The 19,238-nt window shown below is 34.9% G+C and overlaps 2 protein-coding genes across 3 annotated transcripts; one reads left to right on the top strand and one right to left on the bottom strand.

Annotated features, from left to right (window-relative positions):
- Nucleotides 1-8,183: 8,183 nt before the first annotated feature.
- On the top strand, nt 8,184-10,774 carry LOC110270028 (bifunctional protein FolD 4, chloroplastic-like). The gene is made up of 5 exons (XM_088509241.1): nt 8,184-8,515; nt 9,061-9,386; nt 9,613-9,849; nt 9,981-10,148; nt 10,279-10,774. Exons 1-5 carry the CDS (start codon nt 8,293-8,295, stop codon nt 10,447-10,449), a joined length of 1,125 nt encoding a protein of 374 aa, XP_088365367.1. The 5' UTR covers nt 8,184-8,292; the 3' UTR covers nt 10,450-10,774.
- A 385-nt stretch (nt 10,775-11,159) lies between these two features.
- On the bottom strand, nt 11,160-15,619 carry LOC107629845 (phosphomannomutase). 2 transcript variants are annotated; one of them, XM_088509242.1, is made up of 12 exons: nt 15,269-15,619; nt 14,816-14,909; nt 13,615-13,659; nt 13,430-13,496; nt 13,048-13,124; nt 12,786-12,821; nt 12,635-12,690; nt 12,450-12,549; nt 12,259-12,354; nt 12,082-12,171; nt 11,611-11,662; nt 11,160-11,495 (listed from the first exon to the last, which is right to left on the bottom strand). In XM_088509242.1, the coding sequence occupies exons 2-12, from the start codon at nt 14,882-14,884 to the stop codon at nt 11,440-11,442; spliced, it is 744 nt and encodes a 247-aa protein (XP_088365368.1). In that variant the 5' UTR covers nt 14,885-14,909; nt 15,269-15,619; the 3' UTR covers nt 11,160-11,439. The 2 variants fall into 2 exon arrangements, with proteins under 2 accessions (XP_088365368.1, XP_088365369.1); XM_088509243.1 differs by having other exon boundaries at nt 14,816-14,927; nt 15,269-15,398.
- Between the last annotated feature and the right edge of the window lie 3,619 nt (nt 15,620-19,238).

Raw genomic sequence — 19,238 nt, forward strand, 5'->3', positions numbered from 1 at the left:
CAATCCGTGCACTTCGAGTTGAAGCGTGGAACCTTATTAAACCTTGTGCACCAGCTCTGAGTACGAGCCATTTTCCGCTTACTCTTAAAGCCGCAGAGAGCTCTAAGCTGGCCATCTGTTTCAAGCAAACCATATTCAAGTGGAAAAACACAGTTAAAGGTTAAGGATTGTATCCACTTGAAACTTGTATTGGGTGGTAATGGCCTTGGGATAGGTGGTTCCAGTGGTTCTGTGAGGTCTACTCCCTTGTGCTCTTCTGTGAATTTCTCCACTTCTTTGCAAGATTCTTCAAATGTATCCATGTCCTGATCAAAGCCATCTATGTCTTCCTCATCACTTAAGTCATAGACTGGAGGTTGAGAGAAATCTACCTCCGTATCACCTTCGTATTCACTTGGGGAAGATTCTTCTATCTCAGAGAATTCACTCGTGGATGCAAGTTCATTACGTGGGGGTTGGGCAGTGTCCTCCTTAGCATCAATTGTAACGTCCTTGACAGAATTTTTCACAACTCTGGATTCCCATGGAAGTTTAGCATCTCCTAAGTCTTCAACCAACTCTTCTTCTTTAATAATGACAGCTTCCTCTACTTGTTCCAGGACAAAGCTCTGTCTTGTCTACTGAAATTTCTAGTATCTCCTTCATGCTACGCCTTTTATTAGATTGCCCACATGGGGCTCTAGGAGGCCCTTGAATGTTCGAACGTCTAGAAGATAATAGACTTACTGCTTGCTCCAGTTGATGAAGGATTGTTTGAAGTTGATCTACTGTTTCCTTGAGGCGAACCTCTGATTCTCGGGGTGATAGATTTGGATATGGTACATGGGGAAGTGGTGATGTTTGGGAGTAATTGGACTGGAATCGGGGTAGATGAGGATCATACGGTGGTGAATGGTGAAAAGGAGCTTGTGAGTGTGGTGGTTCGAGGTTGTGTTGAGAGGATGGCCTATAAGCATAGGGTGGGGCTTGTTGGTAACTACGAGGTTGTCCACCATGTCTATTTGCTTGGTATGCATTGTAGAATGGTCTTTGTCCATGATATCTTGGAGGGTGTTGCTGCCTTAAGGGTTGATCAGATCCTCTTGGCTCCATCCATCTTTGATTGCTCTGACCTTGATGCATGTTCATGTTATAACCTTCGTTCTTTTCAACAATATTAGAACCAAACTCAAAGCGAGAGGGGTGAGAATTCATAGTAGCTAATGGGAATAAAAAGGGAAAATAAAGACAAATAAACAAGTAAAAGAAAAATATTTACAATAACCAATAATAAGGCACACAATTGCAGTTCCCCGGCAACGGCGCCATTTTGAAAGAGCTTGAAGATTGATGGTTTAGAAGTTATAATAAATACTCGTTGTAAGTATAGTTACTAAACCAAGTAATCAACCTTTCTTACAAATGTTTTGGTTGTCACAAGTAACAAACCCCTAAATAAATTGATAACCGAAGTATTCAAACCTCGGGTCGTCTTCTCAAGGAACTGCAGGGAAGTATGTTCTTATTATTGGTTATGGAGGTTGTAAATTGGGGTTTTGAGAATGAGGAGCGAATGGTTTAATTAGCAATTAAAGTAAATGAAGAACAAGTAATTTAAATGGCAAGTAAAATAAAGAGATGACTGTAAATAAACTTTTGGCAAGGTATGAGAAATTAGAGGTCCTATCCTAGCTATCCTTATCAATGATGATGAAAATTGAATCTTAATTCCACTTTGTTAACCATTACTAAAGCAAAAGAAGGTCAAGGGATTAATTGATTTGATCTTCGGATCCTATTTATTCCCTAAGAAAAGATTGGGATTATTGAAGTTCAATTTAATTAACAAAGATAACAATTATCAATCATGTTTGAGTTTGATAACTCCTGAGTTACTGATTTCTTAACCAAGACCAAAAAGGGAGAAAAGTAAATCTACTGGAATAAAATGTCTTCAGATGGGAATAACAATAATGTAAATAAAAGAAAGCAATAATAAACTGAAATACCTCAAATAACATTAATTCAAAGAGTAATCTGTAACATAGAAGAATTCATAAATAAAATTGAGAAAATAATAAAAAGGAATATTGAACCTGATAAAGAGATAATCCTGAAAGTGCATAAAATCCTAATTCTAAATCCTAATCCTAAAGAGAGAGGAGAGAATCTCCCTCTCAAAACTAAATCTAAATCATGAAAACTAACTAAGTGGAGACTCTCTTTTGAATGGATGCATTCTCCCACTTCATAACCTCTGGTCTATGCCTTCTGGACTTGGATTTGGGCCAAAAAAAGCTTCAGAATTTGCTATGAGCGTTTTCTGCAATTTCTGGTGCGTAGCCTCTGTCACGCGGCCGCGTTGGTCACGCGGCCGCGTTGGTCACGCGGTCGCGTCATTCGGAGTTTTTTTCTTGTCACGCGGTCGCGTCAGTCATGCGGCCACGTCATATGTGTTCTGCTTAAGGCGCGCAGTCGCGTCAGTCATGTGGCCGCGTCAATCCCTTTTCGCGCTGGCATGCGGCCGCGTCGCCCATGCGATCGCGTGGCTGCCATTTTCTTCAAAAACTCTGTTTTGTGCTTTCCTTCCATTTTTGTATGTTTTCTTTCCATCCTTTAAGTCATTCCTGCCTTAGAAGATCTGAAACTACTCAATACACGAATCACGGCATCGAATGGAAATAAAGGGTAATCAAAATAATTATTTTTAAGCATAGAAAACATGTTTTTCACATACATCACATAATAAGGAAAGGAAAGTAAAACCATGCAATTAATATGAATAAGTAGGTGAATGATTGAATAAATCACTCAGATTAAGCACAAAGTATATCATAAAATACGGGTTTATCAGTAACCCCCTAACGCACCTACTCGACACTAAAAAGTCATCTATCATACAAAACCAAACAAACAGCATGCAAAACCAGGCAAACAGCAGGCACACAGAAGACCAAACAATAAACATGAAGCAAAGGACGAAAAGAATACTTACCTGAACTGATTATAAAGATTCGAAGGAAGAGGAGGAAGAGCGAATGCGCAAGAATGCAGAAATAACACTCTGGGAATTCAGAAGGAGAAGATGATGGAAATGGTTGAAGTAAGAATATGAGAAGAGAACGAAATGCAAAACTGTTTAAAACTACCACTCAAGAAGCGCGTAGGGCCTGGGGGCAAAATGGTCTTTGCGCACAGGGTTTTTCAACCCATTATGAGTATTTAATGCTCCACGCGAGGAACAAAGCGACAAACGGTCATCTCAGCAACAAACAGACACGCGTGCAAGAGGCACGTTCCCTCCACGGGCGGCCAACCTGGCGACAACACACGGAATAAGAGATAATGCGCCACCAACCACCTTCACGATCACTGCTGGCGCGTTGGGGGCACTGTTACGGCCTGGCCCACAGCACTAGTGGGCCAGCCCGACCCGAGCACCACCCGACCCGAACGGTCAGGAGCAAGGCGCTCAGTCGCCGACCCGGACACGCGTCCCTGACAGCTACACTACAGCTGTGAGAAGGAAGCTTCGAGGAAGGTGGGCCTGTCCTCGATGGGCCCACCTCTAACACGGTATATATGGGGAAGGTCCTACCCTTCCCCCAAGGTACGTTACATGCCACTTAACCCTTTTTCGCCTGCACACCTCACTGACTAGAGCGTCGGAGTGTCTTTGCAGGTGACACCCCCCTCCTCACGCGAAGTGCTCGAGACGTCGCCTACCCCAACCCGGTGATGTACGACCAGGCGAGACCTCCCCCTCTTCAACCAGGATACCAACCCGAACCGTCCGGTACCCGACCTACCGAACACATACTTAAATAAATAAATGTATGATTTATTTTATTAAAATTTTATAAAATATTTTAGAACATATTATTATTTAAAAAATAATAATGTAAAATTTGTGGTAGAAATAAAAGAATAATATTTTAATAATTATTTATTAAAAAAATTTCGTAAATCAACTAATCTAAATTAGAAAAATCCATCATTCAATTATCTACATAAATGCTTTAGATCGGAAAAAGTTTCATTTAGATAGATTGCACTTAAAATAAAATAAAAAAATTCATTATGCAATTATTTTAAGAGAAATAATTTTTTTATTTTAAACTCAACATGATTGAGTTACTATTTCAAGCATAGTAAATTTAATAAATATTGATTCATTTTGATATGTTTTCTTCGGAATCCGAAAAACTCAAACACTCGAGCTTACAAGTTACGAATTGGGGGTACTTACCACGGGAAGTCCATAAAACCGAAAATAAAAAATGAAGAGAAAATTTGACATTCAAGGAATGAAAACATTGACTCTTGATCCTAGAATCATAATATGCAAACTTTAATTAAAAAAAAATTCTCATTTTCAAACTCATAAATCGAGGTGGTAACCTACGATTGATACAAGTTATGGTTAGAATTCAGACTTCATAAGAAAAATAAGCAAAATAAAAAGCTCCACTTTAAAAGGATGAGACGCTTGGGTTGAGATCTGAAACTCAAAAAATCTTTAAAGACATACTGAGTTTGGGGGGTCTATTCTGAAATATTTTTATAAGCCCAATACTAAGAATCGGGGTTCAAGAGTATAAGAAGTTTCTAAGGAACAGGTTTGATGATTAAGTATTCTCTTGGATTCCAAAGAATATGTTACAAAGAGAACACTAAATCCTCATAACTCATTCTAATGCCTAATAACTCAATTTTATGAGGTTAATTGTTACATTATAACCATCATTTTACTATTAAAGGAGAATATTACAACATTGACTATATATAGGGCTAAAAGCACTATATGAAAAGAGACCACAATAAGACATCAAGCTTCTTATGATGAGAGTACCTCGTGAAAAAAGCAACCCACATAAGAGAAGCTTGTAACACTATAACCTCACAATATATGCACTATTTCAAATACGTGCACTAAGTTATGATCTCTAATTAACTTAGTTCTCTTGCGACCCATGCTAACTTAAGCGTCAGAGTGGGAATGATGAATTCAGGACATTAGGAATTCAGAATGAAGGATGGCGGCAATATTGTGTCTAGGGGTGGAAACAGGCCAAAGCTGTCATGTAGTTAATTGGCCTGCAGCATGCTATAGGCTTTTTTAAAGTACTAAATCTGGCCTGTTATTCAGCTTGGCCTAGCATGAAACTTGTTAAAAGGCCTGATAATTCTTTTTTATAAAAATAAAAATATTATTTAAAAAATTATTTTTTAATAAAAATATTTATATATAATATGTCATATTTAATATTTATAAGAATTTTTAAACTTTTAAAGTATTTAAAATATACAAAAGTATTTATAATAAAATATAATAAATTTAAAATATCTCATAATTTTATTAATAATAAAAATATTATTTATATATTTAATTATGTGTTAACAGGCTTGCCCTGACAGGCCAATAAGACTAATTAGTGAGTTTGAGTTTGGCCTATTAACGTATTAACTATTAAGACTTTTTCAAGAGTCTGAGCCTGTGCCTATTTTATAACAGGTTAGGCCAGGTCAAGCTAAACACAGGCCAGACGGCAGGTCCCTGACAGGCCGCTTGACTTTTTTCCACCCGTAATCGTATTTCCAACCTATCCTCTACGATTTTGTTCAGATAACTCCTAAACTCGAAAGAGTCCTGAACAATTTCATATAACAATAACAGCAACATAATTCATTAATTCTTTAAAAAAAAGTAACAGAGGATTAATCATAAAATTTAAATGATGTTCATAAAAAAATTACTTGAAGGGAGAGGATGTCGAATCGTTGAAAGGAGGATGGTGAACCGGAAGGAACGGAGGATGATGGGCACCACTGACGACAATGTGGACGACAATGTGGCTTCTTCCTGAGCACCACTGACGGCAAGGCGACGAGAACGCGAGGCGGTGAGACAGTGATGGGAGGTGACAAGGCGGCGAGGTGATGAGAACGAAAGGACCACTATCATTGAAGAAGCAACGGCGAGAACGCGACGAGCTAATGAAAGGGGAAGAACGCCACGAGGAAGGAAGAACAGAAGGAGATCAACGGCAACTCGGCAAGCAGTTTCTGGCTTTTCGATGGTGGCCAGAGAAGAATGAGTGGCAGATTGCCCGATTAGTAATGATGTCTCTGAGTGTGGGTGAGAGATTAGGGTGAAGCGCCATATGTGAGAGTGAGAATGTGAACATTAGGGTTAGGATGAATTGAAGTAACACACATATATTATTAATTGTGCGGATACATAGATCTGCGAATTAGATACACGGATGTAGACTAGATACCCATGCTCCAATCCTTTAAGGGTTCCGATCGAATTCAGTCTGCGAATCGAATTATATCCACAAATTACAGATCAGATACAGATATTTACTGCAGATCTACACTTCTGATCTGATCCTTGATCACCCATATTCTTTGCGGATTGAATTATATCCGCAATTTACAGATCAAATACAGATTTTACCACAAATCTACAGATACGATTCGATTCATGAACACTTCTATTCTTAGTATTATCATGTTAATCTTTTGATATTTTTGTCTAGATATTATTTCGGTTATGTATTTGTTTTTTTTTTTTTTTTTGGTTGGGTATTGCTTATGCATTTTGGTTATCCTTCGAATACATCAAACCAAATTTCCAGTGCAATTAATTTTAACGGATCTACAAAAAGGAAAAAAAAAAAGAAAATTGTAATCTAAACTATATTTATCTATCCCAAAAGAAAAAACTTTTCTCAAATATTATATTTCTTAATAATTTTAGTACAAAATACTATTTTAATAATTTTTTTGTGATTTATTATTTTAATAATTAATTTTTTAGAATAATTCTTTAAAGATTAAAATTCAGGTGTAGTTAATTTTATATAGAATTGATAACTTTGAATCGTTAAATAATTTGATAAATTTGACTAAATTGTCATTTAACGATTTTTAACTATTTATTTTATATGAAGTTAATTACACTGAGTTTCCAATTTTTTTCAAAATATTTTGTTGTATTAAAAAAAGTTAAAATACTTAACATTTCCTTTTACCAAATAGTTACTAGAATTTGTACACGTAAATTAATATAATTTATATTTATATTTTGTAAAATTTGCACACATAATTTTAGACCAACAATTAATAATAATAGTTTGTATTTAATTATTTATATTTACAAATATTTACATACAAAAATTATAAAATTTATCAAAATTTACACATATAAATTAATATAATTTGTACCTATATTTTTTAAAATTTACATACATAAATAATAATTTAGCGTTTATAATGAATAAATAATGGTTAAAATTATAAAACACTAAAGACCAGCTTCATACTTTATAATAAATAAATAAACATAGAGTAAAGTATCGTTTTTGTCCCCAATGTTTGGGGTAAGTTCCAAAGTTCTCCTTAACGTTTTAATCGTCTTATTTAAGTCCCTAACGTTTTAAAATTGACTCAATATTATCCTGCCGTTAAGGATCCGTTAACAGAATTGACGACGGAACAAAATTGAGACGATTTTGAAACGTTAGGGACTTAAATAGGACGAAAACGTTAGGGACAAAAATGATACATAAAAATAAATTTTAATTTAATTTTATCTTTCAATAATATTAATTTTTTATTGTAAATAGTATTCAATTATTTTTTAATTACATCTAAATAAATTACACTTAATCACATTACTTTTATTTTAAATAAATTTTTTTTATAATTTTAAAGAATTTTGATACATTAGAGACAAAAGGTATAATTTATATTTTATTGTATATATATTATTTTGCAAGTTTATAAACTAGTTATTCTACAAACATTTCATGATAACTAAAAATCTTTAAGAGTAAAATTATAAAAAAAATTAATTTATTTAAAATAAAAGTAATATGATTAAGTGTAATTTATTTAGATGTGATTAAAAAATAATTGAATACTATGTATACTAAAAAAATTATATTATTGAAGGATAAAATTAAAATTTTTTTTATGTATTATTTTTGTCTCCAACGTTTTCGTCCTATTTAAGTCCCTAACGTTTTAAAATCGTCTCAATTTTGCCCCGCTGTCAATTTTGTTAACAGATCCCTAATGATAGAACAACGAGTCAATTTTAAAAGACTTAAATAGGACCATTAAAACATTAAAGACAACTTTAGACTTATCTCAAAGAACGATACTTTACATAAAAAGGAAAAGTTAAAAAGAATAAAAAAATTGGAGAATCTATTCTCCAAGAAGTGAGAAAAGCAAAAAACGGAGGCAACATTTGATCACTAAACCTGTGTTGTGTTGTGTGTGAGGAATCAACTAATACTAATGGCTTCTGCTGCTGCTTCTTCATGTTCTTCCATTTCAATGATGTTCCTAACTCATTCCTGTGCTTCTACTTCTTCCACCGCCCACCGCCTGCTCCCACCGGGATGCCTCCGCCGCCGCCTCCACTGCCACCCCTTACAGAGGGGCCCCACCTATCTCCGGTGCCTCACTTTTCACTCTTCCGCAGCAGCTCCTTCACTGCCCCATGTTGTTTTTCCCCATGGTACAAACAAAGCTCTCAACTTTTCTGCTGCTTTTTGTCTATTTGAAACCTCCGTTCAGTTTTAGCTTGATGGGTCATTTGGAGTACCCTTCTTTTGTTATTTTGTAGCTATCTAGTGTAGTTATGGCATTAAAGTAAAAAAAAAAAAAAAAGCAGTCTCTTTTACATTCAACTTGAAATGGTGCTAGTGACTTTTTTTACATTCAATAGGGTTTAGGGTCTAGTTTTCTTTTTCTTTTTGGTGGGGGGATTTGAGTTTCTGTTTGGTTGAGATTGCCAGTGTTTGTGTCTGCCTGTGTTGATTCAACATAGCCTGCTAGTGACATTGTAGAATTAAATGGATAAGCTTTGGAATTTAGCATGAATTTTACCTCAGTTACCTGCTGATTAGGTTCTAGATGATAATTTGTACAATGAAGAATTTGAAGCCTTATGTCTGATCAAGATATTAGACTTGGATTGGGCATGTGATTCTCTTACATGCAAGAAAGGTTTCGCTAAGTTATGTTCATATGTTTATTTTTTTAATATGATTATGTGTGCAGCATCCCTGACTACTGGGACTAATACTAAGGTGATTGATGGAAAAGCGGTATCAAAGCAGATCAGAGATGAGATAACAGCTGAAGTCTCCAGGATGAAAGAAGCTATTGGTGTGATTCCAGGGTTAGCCGTAATCCTTGTTGGAGATAGAAAGGACTCTGCTACTTACGTGCGTAACAAGAAGAAAGCTTGTGAATCTGTTGGAATCAATTCTTTGGAAGTACGTTTGGCTGAGGATTCCACAGAAGAAGAAGTATTGAAGCATATTTCAGGCTACAATGATGATCCTTCAGTTCATGGCATTCTTGTTCAGTTACCTTTACCTTCTGTATGCTTCTACATCTCTAACTTCATTTTATATTAAGGAAAAAGTATTCTAAATTATGCTAAGTTTCCTATATTTTCATGGAAATACATCAAGCTTTTCATACACGAAAGATCAATAACTTATAGCTGAGTTTACTGCAGATAAGAGTGACTTAATGACTAATAGATAAGAGTGACTTAATGACTTCCATTGGAAGCTTTAATAATTTTCCTTGGCCTTATGACAGCATATGAATGAGCAAAATGTCCTGAATGCTGTTAGAATTGAGAAAGATGTAGATGGCTTTCATCCATTAAATATTGGTCGTCTTGCCATGCGTGGTAGAGAACCACTATTTGTTCCCTGTACACCAAAGGGGTGCATAGAGCTACTTCACAGACACGGCATTTCTATTAAAGGAAAGAGGGCCGTTGTAATTGGTCGGAGCAATATCGTAGGAATGCCAGCTGCTCTCTTGCTGCAGGTAAACATCTCATTAGTCAAAACTTTAAAAAGTTATAAACAGTTCAAAATTTGTTTTATTTAAATATAACTGGCTCCTTTTTTTTTTTTTTTTATCCAACATGTGTGTGTGTGTGTGTATAATTTTCCTAGAGGGAAGATGCTACTGTCACTGTCGTCCATTCAAGAACCAATAATCCTGAAGAGATCATAAAGCAGGCAGATATTATCATTTCGGCTGTTGGGCAGCCAAACATGGTTAGGGGAAGCTGGATAAAAACTGGTGCAGTAATTATCGATGTCGGAATCAACCCAGTAGAGGTTAGTAGATTTAATTTAAGTCCTTTATCTTGGTTGTATTTTTATGAATAATGAAAAAAACAATTAAATGCATAAATTTTAAAATCAAGGTTATTTAACCAATCCATGTGTATTTGGGGGTTTGAGACAGGATCCGAATAGCCCTCGAGGTTATAGACTGGTTGGAGATGTTTGTTATGAAGAAGCCGTAGAAGTTGCCTCGGCTGTTACTCCTGTTCCTGGAGGAGTTGGTCCAATGACCATAGCAATGCTTCTCCAGAATACACTCATCTCTGCAAAGAGGATGCATAATTTTGAATAAACAAGTGAAACCATGTAATATCATTTTTTCCATCAATTTTTTGTTTAGAAGATTGTTGGATTTTGTCTTACCTTTATGATTTGGTTGTACATTGAAAAAAAAAAAGAGGGGGGGAATGAAAGAGTTTCTTAGGATGGTAGCATAAAAGATCCCCTTCCATGTAGTTGCATAATGTGATGCAATAAATTCATTACTCTTAAGAAACTTGGTTGAAATGTCAAATCTAGCGGTATAGGATACAAGTAGTGAAAAGAAAGCTCTTGTATTTATTCTGAGTCTTAATTTCATGAATAAATTATAACTCAAAATGAGACCAATTGCTCAAGTTTCTTGATTTGGTTCTCCTTCTACATGTTGGTTATATGCATGTGTAGCTTCCTTATCATTATTTAGATATAATTGAAATTTGGGACTAAAGAATGTGAGTACTGATGTTCAGCCAAACTATGAATTGGAAGTACATTTTGTTTGAGAAAATAATTTCAACTTTTATTTTTATTTTAAAGCTAATTGTAATTTTAATTTGTTTTTCTTTTTTCTCTTCAAATTGAGATGTATATAGAAAATGGATGGTGATATTACCACTTCTATATTTGATAATTTCATTGTATACATGATTTTTTTTTTGCATTATATATTTGCATGAATTTGTTAAAAAAAGAATTATCAAAACACGAATAATAAATATCCATTTCCCAAAAAATAAGAAGTAGAAACAAGAAACAAGCTTCTTTAGTTGTTTTGAACATAAAATAAGTTAAATCTAGTGGCAGCAACACTGTCATGTTATGAGTTGGCCGCATCACTCTAACAGATTGATTTGAAACAATTTAACTGAATGACATGCTTATTTATCAAATCCAATATATAAAAATGCCAACAAAATTACAAAATTGGGGAACCAAAATTACAATGATTTGCATCTTGTGATCACATGTATTTGATACTTCCTCAATAGTGGTTCTCAGTGGAAACACTGCTTCAGCAAATTCAATTTTTAAGGAAGAGAGCTGTGCACTGCTTCATGGTATCTTCAGGACTTGTAACTGAAAAGGAATGAATACATATGGTCTTATTTAAAATGAAATTGTTTCAGCATTCCATTGTAACCAAAACTCAGTCATTTTCATATGTTATGATTTAAGTTAGAAAGCAACTAACCTGTGTGGCCAAATGTCCTTTCTGATTCATAGATCTCATGGTCATTTCCACCCTGCTCAAAGAAAATTACAAAATAAGAATGTAGGAAATTAATTAATCTTCATCCTATGGTAACACCATAAAGTAGACATATAGCTTCAGTTTTGGGTTGCAACAGTTGGCAGTAAAAAATTTCAATAAATATATAAATTCTAAAAGCATTATCATTTTGGTAAATTATTTGAAATAGGTCCAAAATGGAGATAAAAAAAGTTCATGCAGTCTCCATAAACAGATAATTATTTGCTTGTTACAGAATTTTTTGCCCCAGCTCACTTTAAGGATTTTCACAGAGATGTAACATTGATAAATCATAGACAAAGGTTCGGTAGCGACTAGCGTTATAGAATTCAAAAATCTACAATGGTACAGAGTTACAGATGTGTGTTTGATACTCTACAGGTGTATTGCATAATAAACTTAAGGACTAACCTTGTAGGTTTTGTCACCAAAGAAGTGAATTTCGTTAAAATCTTCAAGGTATCTAAGGCAGTATGTTTTATCCCAACCTTGAGGGAAAACCTGAAGAGAAGATTCAAATTAAGATATATTCACTTATAACTTGACCATTAACACATTTGCCACATCAGCATGAAGATCATCACTTACATCAAAGCTTATCTGCCCTCCAATGGAAAATGTCAGATTAAAATGAGCAAACTTTTCACGAAGCACCTCAACCATTTTCGGACGAATGTTGTGAATCTGAGAACATGCGTTGCAAACTTTCAAAAGAAATATAGTATCAAATTATATAGACCGAAATTCTAATTAGCATTCACATGACCAAGATGTCTCACCTTGTCATACTTCTCAAATTCATCTCTTTCTTCTTGGCTGCAGTTTCGCCCGATTGGCGACACATTCAGCATTCCACTACGGAATTCTATGAATGTTCCCCTGAAAAGATTGTGACAAAACGTTATTTATAAGTTTCCTGCAATAAAAATGAAATGTATATGATTAACCTCTGAATATCGCTAACCTCTTAATAGGGATATCCAAGTCAGCAATGTAATGAAGTGTGAAATTAATAAATTCCTGCAACAAAATTATCCCCAAATGCAGTTAGGAGGTAATCAGCATGGTTGGCTCAGTCACAAACAATATGGCTTGAATGGAAATTCGGGCCTTACCTTGAGCTTTTCATCACCAAGGAATGATTTCAAGCTCTGTAAACAGGGAAATTTACAACTTGTCATGGTGTATTAGATCAAAACTTTACATTGCTGGATTAAGAGGAGAAAAAAAAAAGAGGGGGGGGGGGGGGTTTACAGGCCACAACATAATGGTACTAGTTTTGTTCTTTTGATAACAAAAGGGTCATCACAATTTTTTCAAGCTACATCTGATCATTGCAATTTGATTCTATCAAGGATCGAGGTTTATGAGGTGTACCTGGGTTCCAATGAGGTTTCCTTCCTTATGAGCCACAAGACCATTCTCAGAAAATACATAATCATAGTCATTGGTAACTGCAACAGTAAGGGGTATATTCAAAAGATAGATCCTTTTGATTTCATTATAATAGCTTATCAAAGATGCATGATTTGACAAAAGTAGAGAAAAAATAAAAACTGAATTCTCAGCTTATATCAGCAAACATGATTCCCAACTTCAACCAATTTCAAAGAAGACAACAAAACAAACATGAAAAAGAAACCACATAATAGAATTAATTAGCATTAAGCAATGAGAAGGAACACTACAATCAATTTTCTCAAAGTGGTTTCGCATAACAAAATTATAGCATCAGAAATCTGAGATGCTTGTAGCTAACCTGTGCTGCCAAGTTGCTCAGATATCTTTACAAGGTCAGAACCGCCCACAACTCCAACTGTTACAACCTGTAGTAGGAAAAAGGAAAGGACTTTTAAAGCAGGTTCTATGAATGGTCACGTATGGATTAAGAAAAGAAATGCATGTAAACTTTTTTTTCCCAAAAATAAAATCCGGCTCATTTACCTTCCTTAGATCTTGCATGAACACCAACATCTCTGGAGTCACCACCTTGAATTCGAGTAGGAAACAATAAATAAAGGTGATGCAAGACTAAACAATCATAATAAATCCAGATTTCTAGTTTTCTTCAGCATTATGGTGTTATAGCATGCTATAATTAGTAGGCTTTGGATTCAGTAGCCTCTCCAAAGAGAGGCTATTGGTAGCCTCTTCATAGTTATAAAATAACCCCATGCATATTTTTTCATATTTAAAAAGTACTCATGCTTTGTTTTTTATTTCTTTTCAGACCTTCACTGTTCAAATAAGAGGAAAAGAAAGTACTGCCGCATCTCATTGCTGCCTTATCCTTTGAAAGAACTGCAACACCATTAATAAATTTTGATCCACCTCCATCATGTCCAATATAAACATTGACAATGGTGGTGATTGATGGATGATCTTGGTGAACGATCTTTGGAGTGTTGATTGAGCAACATGGGCTCACTTCTTCCTCTTCCTCTTGTTTCTCTTTTGTCATTGTTATTCCTTCTCTTTGCTCTTTAATTATTGAAATATATGATAAGTATTGGTGTCTTTATTCATACGAGTATGCTCTTCACTTTTTGAATAATCTAGGTTTATTCAATCAATTCATTAATTTCAATACAAAATAAAAAAAAAATATGACTTCAATTTGTTAAAAGATTATCTAGTTTCATAAAGAGACCCAGAGTCAAATTCAACATTGATGACTAGTTTGTGCAGCATTTGTAGCTGTTGGAAGTGGGAATGTTTTTCTTTTTCTTGGTTGAGAGTGGGCTCAGTTGGAATACAGAACTTATTTTTATGGACTTCTCATGGAGATAAAAAGTATTCATACAACTTCATGCCAAACAAATGAAACTACTGAACAGTGTTGATGGAAGTTGCAATAGTGAAGGCAGAAATGGAAGTTGGGATAATGCGTGTTAAAAAAGAAATAAAAAAATAAAAAGGAATACTTTCAAATATTAAAAGATATGTATCGGGTATATTTTATAATTGAATTTGAAGAGGCTACTAGTAGCTTTCTTTGGAGAGGGAAACCGAATCCAAACCCTAATTAGTAACGTTAAACTACTTGTAGACAATAAATCTGACTCAGAACACATCAAATTGCTCCATTAATATATTTTTTTTATCTATACAATAGTAATGCCATTGGCTCAAGAAGAAGAAATACCTTCCTTGGGGCTGTAAGAGTCCCATCAACATCAAACAATGCAATCAAACCAGGTTTCCGGGCAGCCATTTATTCTTATTATTAGCACCAAAACCTGCATAGTGTTGAACCCCTTCATCAAGGTTTAAGCAAAGATATGGTCAAAAATGCAAATCAACAACTTTTCCCCCTCAAAGGCAACTGTTTGCTTCATCAAGCAATAAAGACACAAGAGTATATGAACATTGTCCAAAACTTTATTATATCCTCCAGCAGCTACATAATTGAACTTGTATGGTAAACGCTTATTCATCAATAGTGCAAGATAATTGCAATCTTACAAGTTTTGCAAATGCTGCTTCGTCAAATAAGGAATTTTGGAAGAAAAAGAGAAAGAGCCAGCTCAGAAATGCAGAATTCCATAAAATTTTTAAAATAAATAATAAAAGAAAAAAAAAAAAAGAAAAACGCTACCTTGCACGCAACGCAGCAACAGCCAGCAGGAGTGAGAAGCTGGGAGCGTGCGATCTGAGCGAGAGAGAAGTGAGAAGTGAGAAGTGAGAAGAAGGAAATTAAGTTGAAGCAGATAGACCGTTACAATGGGTGGAAGCAAAGGAGTTGATGTAAAACGATTTGAGATCTGTGAATTGGACACAGGAAACTGCTTTCAGTGGGGCCTACAACAACACTAGAATGCAACCAAGGCGCGCGCGCAAAAACGTGTAGCGTACCGTACAATCTAGTTAAAGATGAAAACTGTGGTGTTTCTCAAAACTGGATCTCCCAAAGGTTTTTTTTTTTTTATTTCACACACATATTTTGATTATCTTTTGATTTGTGTCTTTGGTATTTTAAAATAAAACATTATTTTTGATATTTCAAATAAAAGATAAAACCTAAATTTTAAATATGTATTAAGTTAATTATTATTATTACTACGAACATTATTATTATTATTAAAACTGCAAGTTAGACGAATAGGATAGGTGATGCAGAGTAGGTTGCCAATTTACTATGATTGGATTAGATGGAAGCGAGTTGGATACCTACCAGTGCGGATAAGGCAATCAGATTAGGGTAATGCCAATTGAAAGTTTTATTTTAAGTTACTGATATTAAATTTTTTAATTTATTTTTTATATTAGAGAGTCCTTGATAGCAATTTGCTGGTGTAACTTGTAACTTGTAAGTCCTTTATGCCAAAGACAACCATGTATTTCGCAAAGATACAATTTTAATTTCTATTAATAATAAGTCGAAGGTCACTTTACTAGATAAGTAGTATATCCAATTTCTGAAAAAAAAAATGATCGATATAGAACTTATTTAATGTTTTTTCAAAATAAAATTTAGTAGATTTTTTAATTTTCAAGCATTTTGTGCACATCTGGTGGAGTAATTCGGAAGCATGAGGAGAGTGATGAGAAGTTACATTTGCACCTTAGCAAACAATGAATTCCTAATCAACAATGAATAACTTCTTGGCAATCTTCATTGCATTTTCTTGCTTCACACCACATGTCTCTTTAAATTTTGTCCTATTTCCATTATTACAACAATGAATAACTTTCAACTTTCCTTACTAGAAGCCAAAAAGGAAAGGGGGAAATTTTTTTCCTGAATTCCTAATCACTTTGAACCAAAATGGTGGCACTTAATTCATGTTAAGAGAGGAGGAGGCCCAGATAGGCCACCAATTGGAATAAATGGAAGATGGCATCATGGAATATGCTGTAATCCATCAATGGTAAGAAGGAAGTAATGTTTAACTTAAAATGCCCCTAACAAATCTTTAAAAGGGCTTGGATCCTAATTTCTATTGGATCTAGGAGTTAAGAGTGTGGGAATATAATTTAGGATAAAGTATTATTTTAGATCTCAATGTTTGGAGTGAATTTTATTTATTTATTTATTTTTATCTCAAAATATTTAAAATGACATCAATATTATTTTATTGTCAAATCTCTCACTAATAATTAATAGAATTAATGTATTGTTAATAATATTTTTGTTAAAGTTACGTTTGCTAAACTTTCTTCTCATATCTTTATCCTCTCAACAAATCTAAATTCCATTTTTTTACTCTCTTTTTATTTTCTTTTTACACTATTAATTTTCTAATGAACTTATTGAGAAGGTGAAGGTAGGAGAGACGAGTTGAACAAACTTAGCTTTATAAAAAATATTATTAATAATACGTACATTAATTTTATTAAGTGTTAGTGAATAATTTTACGGTGAAATAATATTAATATCATTTTAAATATTTTGAGATAAAAATTGGACGATTAAAATTTTAAAAATCAACATAAGATTCACCCCAAATATTACCCTATAATTTATTTAGTAAACTGAATAAGTGATATATAATAAGTTTTATAGTTAGTCTTCTATCTACTAAAAGAAGAATTCCGACAAAACTAGAAATGAATAATGGCTTTTTTATATATTTAAATATAGAAAAAACTTTAATTCCCAGAATACGCACTAAATGGAAACATTTCTGAAATACGCAGGGCCATCTCATCGGCGGCGTCCGCGAAATGGAGAAGCAAGTCAACTCGCGACCGGCGGCCGCGAATTGGAGCTGACAGGAGCAGCTTTTCCGTTTCGTGCATGGCAGGAACGAAATGACCCATTCCACCCCCGGCGCACACGAGTTGGACCATGTCAAGACCTGCGCCAGCGAAATGGGGGCAATTTGCTTCCGGTGGACACGAAATGGAACATGCTGCAAGCGGCGGACACGAAATGGAAGGCTTCGTGTGTGGCGCCCACGAAATGGGTGCAAGGTGGCAACATCAAAAAGCGTACCTCACATGCATTGGGTATGTTGGGTGGCAGGGGACACTTGGAAATAGAGCCAACACAATATTAAAGAGTGTGGGGAGGGGACCTCATGCACGGTTCAAAGGTAGTGGGGGTTTAAAAAAAAAAATTTGTTGAAGGGGTAAAAGAAAGCTGGGTGCAGGTGGGTTTGTGGTGGTGAGTTTGGAAAAAAAAATTTACTTAATATGAGTGGGGGTGGGGTTAATGCGGATGAGAACTTGAATCGGTTGGACGAACTTCATATAGCAGCACATTTATTCCATAAGGTTAGTTTACGTCGTTAAGCTCGGTGATGTTGTTAACGATTTTTAGAAATATTTTTTTCGATATTAAAAATTTGTTATAGTATTTTTAATTATTGTCTTTCTTGCTACCTTATGTTGCAGCCCACACGTGTTCTTACTCCTCATGGAACACTGGTTGATGTTTACATGATAGATTCTGCGGATCCAATCATGGAAACTAGGCAGCAGAGGCTCGAGCCATATCTTAGACGCACCAGATTTTACTATGCCTCTTTGATCAAGCGCTTTGAGTACGACAATCCACTTATTAGTGCGTTTGTCGAACGTTGGCGACCGGAGACACACACATTCCACCTCCCGTGGGGTGAGTGTACGATAACCCTAGAGGATGTTGCAATGCAGTTAAGTCTACCTGTTGACGGTCAGCCTGTGAGTGGTACTTTGAGGTCATGGAGCAAGTTTCACCAAAGAGATATTTGGGAATGGTGTCATGAACTGTTAGGTGAGGTTTCCGCCGGCCACATAGGAACAACAAAATTCAACATCAGGTTAAAGTGGCTCAGAACTCGTCTTCAGCAGATGCCGCTTGACTTAGAAGATAATGGCCTCATGCAGTATGCACGTTGTTACATACTTTACTTGTTGGGAGGTGATAGAAGAGAGATTTTATGCCAATTTGGAAAAATAGATAAAAGTAATTCCGTTGTGAGTATAGTCCAAACTGGCAATGGATCCTCTTAATCGAAATTCAATTCAAAAGATGTCACAATTCAATACAAAAATTACCGAGAGTATTTAGACTCTCGGGTCGTTCTCCCTAGGAACTAATGCCAATGAGTGCACATAATTTAGGTTGTGGAAGGCAAAGGGTTCTCAATGATAAAAAAGCAATAAAGAAATAAAGAGATAAAAGAACAAGACAAAATTGCAATTAATAAACTAACAAAGGAATAAAAGAACTATGTATATAATATAAACAAGTAAAACTATAAAGTGATTGAAAAGTGGTTTAAAACATAAATGAAACATTGACTTGGGATGAGTCATGGAATCCCTTCCTTGCCATAACCACAACTATGATAATTAACATGAGTTAATCTCGCCTAGTTAACCCCAAACATCGAGAAGTAAGTCAAGCAAGCATAATTGACCTTAATCCATAAGTTCTAACCAACTTACCAAACTAGTTGATAAAAGACTAGCTTTAATGGAAACAAGAATCAACTAACTTCCCAAGAATTATCACTAAATGTTGGACATTATGGCTCTAGTAATCCATAAACTCATTTTCCCCAAGTCAAGGGGTGAAAATTATCCCATAATCAAAATTGACATTTCATCAAACACATAGTGGGCATAAACATAAAACA

Source organism: Arachis ipaensis, chromosome B3 (assembly GCF_059453495.1).
Source record: "Arachis ipaensis isolate K30076 ecotype BB chromosome B3, ASM5945349v1, whole genome shotgun sequence".
NCBI lineage: Eukaryota > Viridiplantae > Streptophyta > Magnoliopsida > Fabales > Fabaceae > Arachis > Arachis ipaensis.

Bases quoted from the DNA above. Each gene is read 5' to 3' on its own strand.
- LOC107629845 (XM_088509242.1), bottom strand. From the start codon at position 14,884: ATGGCTGCCCGGAAACCTGGTTTGATTGCATTGTTTGATGTTGATGGG. The intron at 12,691-12,785 runs GTAAGGCCCGAA...ATTTTGTTGCAG, and splicing joins TTGGTGATGAAAAGCTCAAG to GAATTTATTAATTTCACACT. The intron at 12,172-12,258 runs GTAAGTGATGAT...TCTTCTCTTCAG, and splicing joins GAGGGCAGATAAGCTTTGAT to GTTTTCCCTCAAGGTTGGGA.
- LOC110270028 (XM_088509241.1), top strand. From the start codon at position 8,293: ATGGCTTCTGCTGCTGCTTCTTCATGTTCTTCCATTTCAATGATGTTC. The intron at 9,387-9,612 runs GTATGCTTCTAC...GCCTTATGACAG, and splicing joins TTCAGTTACCTTTACCTTCT to CATATGAATGAGCAAAATGT. The intron at 9,850-9,980 runs GTAAACATCTCA...TAATTTTCCTAG, and splicing joins CAGCTGCTCTCTTGCTGCAG to AGGGAAGATGCTACTGTCAC.